This window comes from Rhinoraja longicauda, chromosome 4 (assembly GCF_053455715.1).
Source record: "Rhinoraja longicauda isolate Sanriku21f chromosome 4, sRhiLon1.1, whole genome shotgun sequence".
Classification (NCBI taxonomy): Eukaryota; Metazoa; Chordata; class Chondrichthyes; order Rajiformes; family Arhynchobatidae; genus Rhinoraja; species Rhinoraja longicauda.
This window is the reverse complement of record NC_135956.1, coordinates 63447609-63459702: the sequence shown is the minus strand read 5'-3', so window position 1 is coordinate 63459702 and position 12094 is coordinate 63447609. Positions and strand designations below refer to the sequence as shown.

The window sequence follows — 12094 nt, the reverse complement described above, 5'->3', positions numbered from 1 at the left end:
GAGTAGCGGGAAGCCAGAGGATTGGGCAACTTTCAAAGGACAACAGAAGGTAGCAAAAAGGGCAATCTGGGCTGAAAAGATGGGGTACGAAGCGAAGCTGGCCAAGAATATAAAGAAGGACAGTAAAAGCTTCTTTAGGTATGTTAAGAGAAAAAGATTAGTAAAGACAAATGTGGGTCCCAAGAGTTGAACAGGTACTTCAGATCTGTCTTCACTAAGGAAGACACAAACAATCTCCCATATGTACTAGAGAACAGAGGATCTAGGGAGACAGAGGAACTGAAATAAATTTGCATTAGGCGAGAAATAGTATTGGGTAGACTGATGGGACTGAAGGCTGATAAATCCCCAGGACCTGATGGTCTGCATCCCAGGGTACTCAAGGAGGTGGCCCTAGAAATCGTGGACAAATTGGTGATCATTTTCCAATGTTCAATAGATTCAGGATCAGTTTCTGTGGATTGGAGTGTAGCTAATGTTATCCCACTTTTCAAGAAAGGAGTGAGAGAGAAAACGGGGAATTATAGACCAGTTAGCCTGACGCTGGTGGTGGGGAAGATGCTGGAGTCAATTATTAAAGAGGTAATAACGGCGCATTTGGATAGCGGTAAAAAGATTGGTCCAAGTCAGCATGGATTTATGAAGGGGAAATCCTGCTTGTCTAATCTTCTGGAATTTTTTGAGGATGTGACAAGTAAAATGGATGAAGGGGAGCCAGTGAATGTAATGTATCTAGACTTTCAGAAAGCCTTTGATAAGGTCCCACACAGGAGATTGGTGAGCAAAATGAGAGCACATGGTATTGGGGGTAGGGTATTGACATGGATAGAGAATTGGTTGGCAGACAGGAAGCAAAGAGTAGGAATAAATGGGTCCTTTTCAGAATGGCAGGCAGTGGCAAGTGGAGGGCCGCAAGGCTTGGTGCTGGGGCTGCAACTATTTACAAATTATATTAATGATTTGGATGAAGGAATTAGAAGTAACACTAGCAAGTTTGCAGATGACGCAAAGCTGGTTGGCAGTGTAAACTGCGAAGATGATGTTCGTAGGTTGCAGGGTGACTTGGATAGGTTGAGTGGGTGGGCCGATGCATGGCAGATGCAGTGTAATGTAGATAAATGTGAGGTCATCCACTTTGGAAGCAAAAACAAGGAGGCAGATTATTATCTCAATGGTCTCAGATTAGGTAAAAGGGAAGTGCAACGAGACCTTGGTGTCCTTGTTCACCAGTCAATGAAAGTAAGCGTGCATACAGCAGGCAGTGAAGAAAGCTAATGGCATGTTGGCCTTCATAACGAGAGGATTTGAGTATAGGAACAAAGATGTCCTTCTGCAGTTGCATAGGGCACTGGTGCGACCAGATCTGGAGTATTACGTGCAGTTTTGGTCTCCTAATTTGAGGAAGGAAGTCCTTGCTATTGAGGCAGTGCAGCATAGGTTCACAAGGTTAATTCCTGGGATGGAGGGACTGTCATACGAGGAAAGATTTGAAAGACTGGGCTTGTATTCATGGCGTTTAGAACGATGAGTGGGGATCTTATAGAGACTTATAAAATTATAAAACGACTGGACAAGCTAGATGCAGGGAAAATGTTCCCAATGTTGGGGTAGTCCAGAACTAGGGGACACAGTCTATGAATAAAGGAGAGGTCATTTAAAACTTAGGTGAGAAGAAACTTTTTCACCCAGAGAATTGTGAATTTGTGGAATTCTCTGCCACAGAAGGCAGTGGAGGCCAATTCACTGGATGAATTTAAAAGAGAGTTAGATAGAGCTCTAGGGGCTAGTGGAATCAAGGGATATGGGAAGAAGGCAGGCACCAGTTAATGATTGTGGATGATCAGCCATGATCACAATGAATGGCAGTGCTGGCTCGAAGGGCCAAATGGCCTCCTCCTGCACCTATTTTCTATGTTTACAGTCATTCACAATGCAGCTGAATACAAAAAAATTGACATGATTTGTTCCCTGTTTCTATGTTTGATGTGTCAGGAATATATTGATTGAGAAAGTTCTCCTGAACACACTTTAGAAATTCTTCCTTTTCCTTGTTTTATGTTAGGAATTCCTTTTATCATTGTTCGATGGTTCCAAGGCTACTCTGTAATATGGCCATTTTTGTCTATCCTACCAGCTGGCAGCTTGCAAAACAGCCCAAGTTGTGCAATTTGTACGGTTTATCTCTAACAATTCTGCTTTGTTGAGCCTAAAGCAGATAATCTATCAGTACTTAAAAGTACTGAGAGCCTCCTACAAAAATGGAAGAGTGGAAAGCATTCATGAGTTTAAGCTGCAGGCAGTTGATGGAACATGGAAAGAGAGAATACAACTTTTGCAGAGGAGGGAGGAGAGAAATGGAAAGGGCAAAATAGAATATCTCTGATAAGATGAGATTAGGGTTGCTGTGGGGGTAAACTGTAGATGGTGCGTATCTCCAAGGCAACTCTGGCACACCCAAGCAACCATATTCCCTTTGCCCTTCCCTCCAATCTTCTCTGCAATTTAAAAATGACTATTTTTTATTTGTTTCCTAATTCTGACAAAGTGTCTTTCCAGAAATACAGCTCAATCTGCTGTTTACAAAATGTTTTTCTTTTATTTTAAATCCAAATTTGCAGTCTTTTGCTTTTTTATTTCCTGGTTTCTGAGGCACAAATAGCTCTCACAGATCACTAGTTGTTGCTTTGATGACACAAGAGAACCAATATCTTGTTATTCTTTTGCAGACAACAGAATACATCTGGTTTCCAGTCGGCTACTTCATCACTAACAGGTGACCCAATGTGTTGGTGAATGGTGTATTCTACCAACATCAGTAGTACAACTGAATTTGTTAAAGCGCCAGATTAGGATTCAATTCAGAATAGATTATTCAATGAGTCAATCTATTCTGCTTTACTTGGCAAGGCAAGGTAATGGAACCTTGGTTGACCAAAAAGGTTGTAAATTTGGAAATAAAAAAGATGGCACATGTAAGGTTTAGAAAGATGAAATAAAGCAAGCAAGAAAAACTCAAACAAGAAATTAGAAGGGTCAAAAAGCATCATGCAATGTCATCGGTGAATTGGATTAAAGAAAAGCCCAAGGATTTTTATGTGCACATCAAAAACAAAAGAGTAACCAGGGAGAAGGAAGGACTGTTCAAGGATAAAGGACGGTGCCTGGAACGCACTTCCAGGAGTGCTCGTGGAAGCGGATACAATAGTGGCATTTAAGAGGCTTTTAGCTAGGTGCACGGATATGCAGAGAGAAGACAGATATGGACCATGTGCTGGCAGAGAAGAATTTGTTCAACTTGGGATCATGTTCAGCATGGACATTGTGGGCTGAAGGGTCTGTTTCTGTGCTGTGCTATACAGTTCCATGTTCTATGCTCTGCATGACTGGCTGATTACAATTAGTTTTACAATGTCGGACTCCTCCTTTTGTAATACCGTGACCACCAATTTAAACCAGTAAAGCTTTCCAATTTCTCCGCACTAAGGTACGGTCAAGTCACCTGAAAAGCTGTTTGTGTTGCTAAACAATGAAAGCTGTTGGCTGAAATGATGCAAACCCTCGCATTTAGTCTTCCATCACTGTAATACTTAGTGCTGTGCATTCTTTTCAAGAGTGCTTTTCAGGGTCTCTATACTTGCACTAAGTATTTCCTTCATTCTTCACATTTTCTTCCACTAAAATAGCAAGCAATATACATTCTGCTCTCAATAAATGTAATTCAAAGTCTCTTTGCACAGGAAAAAAGTAATCCTACAAGGAACGAAACAGGGTCAACTGTGTCTAGATAACATTTAATAGAGTAAACATTTCAGATTAAACACCCTCATTCAGAATGTTCTGACAAAGCGTCTTTGTCCTGAACCATTAATCCTGTTTTTATTTTGGACTTCCAGCATCTGCCGTTTTATTTTATTATTTCTTGGAAAAATACTAGTTTGCTTAATCTAGTCACAACGTTGTCAAATATCAGTCGATTTAGGATCTGTGAACATAACCTGGGAATGGTATGCGGGCAATGTCGGGGACTAGATATATTTAGTTTAGTTTAGAGATACAGCGCGGAAACAGGCCCTTTGGCCCACCGGGTCCATGCCGGCCAGCGATCGCTGCACATTAACATTATCCTATACCCACTAGGGACATTTTTTACATTTACCAAGCCAATTAACCTACAGACCTGTACGTCTTTGAAGTGTGTGAGGAAACCGAAGATCTCGGAGAAAACCCATGCGGTCACGGGAAGAACGTACAAACTACGTACAGACCAATATATGTGCACCAAACAGATAGCTTGCTCTTTGGAGCAATACAGGGTAGGTGTTATCTCTGTTTGGATGTTTAGTTTAGCTTAGTTTAGAGCTACAGCACGGAAACAGGCCATTCGGCACACCGAGTCTGCACCAACCAGTGATCCCCGCACATTAACACTATCCTACACACTAGGGACAATTTTTTAACATTCATACCACGCCAATTAACCTACAAACCGGTACTTCTTTGGAGTGTGAGAGGAAACCGAAGATCTCAGAGAAAACCCATGCGGTCACGGGGAGAATGTACAAACTACGTACAGACAGCACCCATAGTCAGGGTCGAACCCGAGCCTCTGGCGCTGTAAGTGCTGTAAGGCAGCAACTCTACTGCTGCACCACCATGCCACCCCTAATGATGTTAGGTCCTACAAACATCAGTGGATACCCGTTATATAGAGGTGCTGTTTGAGGAAAAATGTGTTAGTCTATGCACCATTAAAATGTTCTTCTCTTAATGTCCACCTGAGCACGCACAGCAGACCATGGTTCAACGGCATGGAAATCCAGAAAGGAACACAAATGGAATCAGAGAAAAAAAGTTGTGTTTCAGGGATTGGATGAAGATTTATAATACATGTGATGACAGAGGCACTAAATTTTACTATGTCTTGGTGTTATTAATGAAAGGTGTCAGCAATATTGATACATGGAATTATGATGTGCTTGCACTTGCAGTCATGAATTAAATAAGACTTGGAAAGGGAAAGGAAATGAATTTCTGATCCATGTACAGGAAAATTATTTCAATTATATGCAATGGGGCCATTAGAGCGTGTTGCAGTCAGAGGCCATCCAGCTAACAGTGAATACAGCATAATCCAGTTTAAATTAATTATATAAAGAGACCAGAAACTGTCAAGAACTAAAGTGAATGATTTAAGTACAGAGCCATCAAAGGCAAACTGGGAAAAGAGTAATGCAAGGCCAAGTAAAGTGGAGCAGTGGAGGCCACTCAGGGAAAATAATGTTCAGACAGATTCCTTTGTACGGCAAAGGTAATGCAATCAGCACCAAAGCATTCTGGATAACCAGAAGCAAAATTAATAATAGAAAAAGGAGGCTCATGACAAAAATCTGTATGAAGGTTCAGAAAAACAAAGAAAAATTGTACGTACAAGACAGAATAAAAAAAATTAATGAAGGTTAGAAAGCAAGTTTATGAGAAAAGATTAGCAGACATCATTAAACTGAACTCTTAAATAGGCAAACTATAAGTGGTGCAGTTGCTAGAGCTGCTACCTCACAGCTCAACAGGTTGGGGTTCGATCCTGGCTGGGGCTGCCTGTAGTGCATTTGCACTTTCTCTTGGTGACCATGTGGGCTTCCTTTGGATGCACCCGTTTCCTCCCACATCCATAACGTTTGGGTTTGTAGATTAATCGGCCTCTGTACATTGGTTCTAGTGTGTAGGGAGTGGATGAGAAAGTGGGATAACGTAGAAGTAGTGTGAGCAGGTGATCAATGGTCAGTGTGGACTCGGTGGGATGAAGGGCCTGTTTCCATGCTGTATCTGTAAACCAGAGAATAATATGGCCGATAACAGAGTTAATGGGAAATTTTGGTTTAAGTTTCAGTGTGAATCAGTAAAATAAAGTATAAAACCGAAGCTTACACTAGGAGAGATAGGTTTTGGACAGGATAGTAATAGACAGAAATATTATATTGTTGGTTTCTTATGTGGTTGAGATAGAAGGCATCTATGGTTATTGACTGATAGAATCTGGAGCAAGTTGATAAGAATGTGTGGAGAATTTTAAAAAGTAACCAATGTTGAATTAATGGTTAATGGTTGGCCAAAGAGCCTTTCTCTATGCTGCATCTCTCAATGACACTGTGACTTAAACTTAGAAACAGCATCACCATAATCATTTAACCCTCATTGAAAAATAATTTAGTTAGCTTCACTGCTGAGAGAGCAGCTGAGTGGGGGAGCAACGCATTAGATTTAAAAGCAGTTGTTAGCGAGACCCTAGATTCACCATTTAAGAGTCTTTTAGATATGCATGGAAGGGAGGGATGTGGATCGTGTTCTGGCAGAGGAGATTAGTTTGTCTTGGCACCAGCTCTGGCTGTAAAACTATCTGTATTGCGATTCGCCGGTGTTCCCAATCCTGACGTGGTCTCTAGCCACACACCAGATATTTCACTTCTTGCCAACATAATACATCAAATACAATCCATCTCATGATTATCCAAATTCACCACATACCAAAGTAGAGGGCTCTGGAGGAATGCATTATATTTCTCAAAACTTCCAGTAATATGCCAAAAGTGTATGGTCCTGCAGATGGCAATCAAAGTCCATGCCAGCTAACAAGGACTTAGCATAAGGTAGATACAAAATGCTGGAGTAACTCAGGCAACATCTCTGGAGAGAAGGAATGGGTGATGTTTCGGGTCGTGACCATTCTTCAGACTCCTTCTTCAGACAATTAAAGGACGCAGTGTAGTCAGGGAAGGGAGAGTGATATAAAGACTTGAAATGATATGGAACTTTTCTAGATGTCAATGGTGATGTAGATAGTTAAGCTTCAGAAAGACAATGAGCAGCAGTTCCCAAATAATTTTTGCTGAGATCCAGATCCTCATCTAATTCTCCATATTAATTATAAATAATAATTACTTGTTAGCATCATTTGGTAATGCGGTCCTAATGTTATTGTGCCCAATTCAGGGGAACCTGTCCCCTCATCTGAAAACCAGTGACATCAACTCGATGCATGGAAGATGTTTTCAATGGAGAGTCATGCAAAATATGCACTTTGGTAAGACTAATTTGGAAAAGCTGTATTCAACAAAATGTATGGTTTTAAAGATAGACACAGAGTGCTGGAGCAACTTAGTGGGTCAGGCAACATCTCTGGAGAAAAAGGATGGGTGATATTTTGAATTGGGACCCAAAGTCTAAAGAAGGGTCCTGACTTGAAACATCACCTATCCTTTTACTGCAGAGATGCTGCCTGACCGACTGAGTTACTCCAGCACTTGGTGTCTACCTTTGGTATAAACCAGCATCTGTAGTTCCTTGTTTCTGCATGCTTTTAAAGAATAGGTGTCCAATGGGGATACTTAAATGTGATACTGCATGTTGACAAAATAATTGTAAAAGCATATAGGTTGGGTGGGTTTACGAACAGCACTAATATACAAGCCTCAGCTTGAGTATGATGCACAATTCCAGTGACCATATTTCAGAAAAGGCTTTAGAAAAAGTGCCAAGCAGGTTCATCGGGATAATAACAAGGATGAAGTTCTTGAGGTAGTGGAGAATTTGGAAATATGAAATTTGGAGAAGTGAAGAGTTCGGAAATGACTTGAAACATTGGTGACTATTTTCTCTTTCCACAGATGCTGCATGACAGCTGAGTTCTTCCAGGATTTTCCGTCTGTGTTTGAAAATTTAAGACTATTCAAGGGTGATCCAAAGGAGATTTTCAGATGACTAATTGGTAGTGAAAACAAATTCTCTTTGGTGAGTCAGTCCATAACCAGAAATTATATATTCAGAGACGTTTTTACTCAGTGGATCTGGAACACTCTATTAAAAAAAAAAGATTTTAGAAACTGACTATAAATAATTGTAAAAGTGGAAATGGATAGGTATTTAAATATGAGGAACATACACAATAACATGAATGCAACATAGAACAAGTCCGCTCTTTCAAAGAGCCAACAGAGGCACAACTGGCCAAATTGTCTATTCCTGCACTGTTGGTTTCTACGATTTAATGAACAGTTATAAAAGGAATATAACAGGGTACTATGTCACATGAACAAGAAATTCCAGGTTCAGCACTTGCTCTGCTGATTTTGCAGATTGAGACCAGGAGAGCTGGAGGTTAGAGATAGAGGCCCGGGAAGGAATACAAAAAATAAATAAATCCTAGCTCCTCAATCACATTCACTACATCCATACATATGTCAATCTTTCACTCCAATTGCCTTTAGATTCAAGGTTACTCTTCACCTATTCCACCACCTTCAGCAGTGCTAGAGCATAACTGAAACATCTTCCCTTCCTCCATGCATTGCAGAGAAACTGTTCCCCTGCTACTTCTGGCCCACTTCTAAATCTCTTTCCACAATCCTCCCATGATCTGAAGGTTCTGATAGTTTGTCACTTCTAATCTCCATTCCCACTTTCTTGCATCTTATTCTGCTCTGTCAGAAATTTATGGAATTCCACCTAGCATTTGATAACCTACTTTAAGGCATATTGAACTCAACACTGTGTTCCACAATTTCACATCCTGATCGCTACTCCGATTTTTTCCAGGCAGCAGGAACTAAGGTCCCATATTTTTTCCCTGCTCCATTTCCATTGTTTTTCACCCTGTACATCCGAGCCATTTGTCATTTAATCACTCATGACTTTAGTTTTATTATTTCCTCAGCTTCCTCATTGTTTATTAATGTACTTCTTCTTTACTTCTTGAACTTCTGCAAGTTAGTCTTTTAAAATGTCAAAAAGCTGAAATGTTTATTTTGTCTCTTTCTCCATAGATGCTATCTGATCTGTTGATTATTTCAACAATTCTTGCTGTTATTTTGATAAACTATTCATGCTGTCTAAAGTAAAGCTACAGGTTATTTGAAAATTAGCATATTTTTGCTTTGTCTTTTACAAAAGCTGAGGAAAGATCTCATTTTACACTTGCCTTAGAATGATATTCCTGTTCCAGCCTGGAATCTGATGCTGCTACCTGCTTGTACTTGTTCATTTTCATTTTCATTTGGCGAGTTCTTTCTTCCATATCCACTGCACCTATGGAAAAAGATCCAATTTAAACAGTCAATGTGGAATTGGCAGTTATCCCTTTGTTCCTTCATTAGCCTTGGCAAATGTAAAAAAAGTAATACCATGTTTCAGATGAAAATTGATTTCGAATGGGACAAGATACTGGGGCAATAGACAATAGACAATAGGTGCAGGAGTAGGCCATTCGGCCCTTCGAGCCAGCACCGACATTCAATGTGATCATGGCTGATCATTCACAATCAGTAATTCATCCTCAATTGCACAACCTAAATGCATTGTTCTGAAATGCATTCCAGAAATTCTTCTATCATTCGAATTAAATTCCAAAAATAAAAAAACAGTTTTTATTATTGCATGTCTTTCATGGGTTTTGTAAACTAATTTCCACCTCTCAAATCTATTTGGCTCAGAATTTTTTTCCTTCAAACCAAAAGGTGATTCCCACAGTTAATACTGGATCGTGAGCTGGATATTGAATTAAAATTACTCTGTCTCTCTAAAAACATGAATCTCTTAAATTCTGGAGAAATAATGGTGGGGGGACGGGACAATGACACAAAGACTCAAAAGGTAACATTGCCGTGCCAGGACTATAGTGGGATAATTATTCCTTCCTGTCTATCCACAGCACTTCCAGAGAACAACTAAACAATCAGGACTGTGACCACAATCAAAGCTGCTACCCTGTCTACATAGCAGGACTCAGTGTGATCTTGACTGGATGGCACACAATCAAAAGCTTTTCACTGTACCTTAGTACATGTGCCAATGATAAACTAAACTAAAAACATTTTGCTCAGGATACTTCTTCAAACTTCAGGCTGAATTACTCCAGCATTTTGTGTTTTTTGTTCAAGTTTCCAGCATCTGATGTTCCTCGTATCTACTTTATAGATCAGCTTATTTTACTGTTGTTGCAATCATACATTCATTTGTTTTGTTTAAAGAAAGATTGGAATCTTGCCAGTCCCACCATCTGCACTTCTACATCAAGCTGTTGGCACAGTAGAGAGGTGACGGGCAGAAGAATAAATGTGACCTCTCATTTCAAAATGTTTCTTTGATTCACAAAAGGTAATAGAAGTAGGCTCCAATCTTATTTCCTGTTCCACCTTGACTGCATCTAATTTCTTCTCTAAGCAATGTGCCATATCTATAACCCTGTGTCAGCGGCATACCATTTTAAAGAGCTTTACTAAATGCACATGCAGAATCAGTGTTGAATTAAGTGCTATATATAAACGTATAATTATTGATCCAAGCTGTCGCCAGGTAAACTTTTCAAAGAAAGCCATTAAAAGCAAGCTATCTTTTTCACCATTGCTTGGCAACACAAAACAAAGTTACTGCTGCAATGAAGTGTAACTGGCTCACCATGCTAAACTAAGAACATTAACCTTAAAGGTAAATTATGGCATTTATCATTGAGGTTCAATACTCGACTCACAGGATATTTTGTATAATTCTACCTGGTATGTCCTGTTCTACAGGTGTACAGAAGAGAGCTTATTGACTGGTTGCATCACGGCCTGGTTTGGCAACTCGAATGGCCAGTAGCGAAGAAGACTGCAAAAAGTTGTGAACCTCCCCATCATCGAAGGGATTTAATAGAATCGCTGCCTCCAAAAGGCAGCCAGCATAATCAGAGACCCACATCACCTTGGCCACACACTCATTTCATCCCTGCCATCGGGAAGAAGGTTCAGGATCCTGAAAACTATAATGTTCAGGTTCAGGCCCAGCTTCTTCCCTTCAGCCATTTGGCTATTAAACAGTATAAACTCAAATAAGCTCTGAACTACATAGACTATTATTGATATTATTGCATTATTATTGTTTTTGTTTTTTTGTGTGCATGTATGTGTGCGCGGGTGTTTTGAAAACTGACTATTTTTTCTGTTGGTTTCAAATGTGTTCCTTTGGATTGTGAAAATATTTATAATCTAAACCCAGAGGAAACTTTACATGTAGATGAGCAAGAAAAGGTAACATTATAGGGTATATGGATTCAGTAATTGGATTCAATAGACTTTAGCTAGATGGATTCCGACATTTTGTGACCACGTAAGATTTAAATCAGAATTCCTAGACTTGGACTGGGCAGAAAGGGAGATTTCTGATTAGGGAACCCAAATATGGTGGAGTTGCGATGAAGGGAGAGATAATAATGCTAAAATTCTGCACATTTTACAATGCCCCTTTACATTCCAGTGGAGGCAGCTCTTGAGTATTTTCTGATTGCCACTTCCCATACCAAAAGGAAAAGGTCACATATTTTGTCTAGACTTCTGCCCATTGTGCATTGACGTCAAAGCTCATTTTTTACTCATTCGCTCAATTGTGGAGTCTTTCAGTGGAGGAACAATCTTTTTGAAACTCTCTGAAGATCCCCAGCTATAACATTTCTGCACTGGCACTGGAGCCAAATCATAATTATTGATCCTGGAAGAATTTATTTCCTGTTTTATTGTTGGTCCAGAAGCCCAATGTGGGACATCTGGTAACATGGGTGTTCCAATGAAGTACTGGAATTGAAATTACGAATAAGAATTTGTAGACATACAGCACCTAGCAACAGAGAAGCATCATAAGAGTGAAATAGCCTCAAATTCTGCTCTGCAAATATTACTTAGGCTCCATGCTAACATTCAGAGGAATGGACTTCTAATGAAACAAATCTTCAGCTTTTTTGTATGACCCTTTGATCCTTATGTAGTAAAGTTCAAGGAAATGGACCCTAAGATGTCAATATAGCAAGCTAAATAAATACCACAGAGTTTACAAGATCAGAGTTCCAGTTTCAAATATTCAAGTAGTTAATTGGAGGATTTATCAGAATCCAATAAGATATTTTAAGAAAGATTTTGTTCTACTTTTCTCGACACAATACAGCTGCAGCAGAAGATATGGTTATTTATTTTCATGGACAAAAATGTGGTGCAGAGTTTTCTAGAAAAGCTTTCTGTTCACTGAAGTGGATGGAAAATTTAAGTAAAACTGCAAGCTTCATCACTGGCCAGGA

General features: G+C 39.7%; 1 protein-coding gene across 30 annotated transcripts in view; it reads right to left on the bottom strand.

The window, feature by feature from the left end:
* The window catches only part of rims2a (regulating synaptic membrane exocytosis 2a), a 711765-nt gene that overhangs the window by 151028 nt on the left and 548643 nt on the right, over positions 1 to 12094 (bottom strand). For all 30 annotated transcript variants that reach the window (XM_078397872.1, XM_078397861.1, XM_078397867.1 and 27 more), the window contains one exon: positions 8972 to 9078. In XM_078397872.1, the coding sequence (XP_078253998.1) occupies positions 8972 to 9078 (107 nt within the window). The remainder of the gene's footprint in view (positions 1 to 8971; positions 9079 to 12094) is intronic.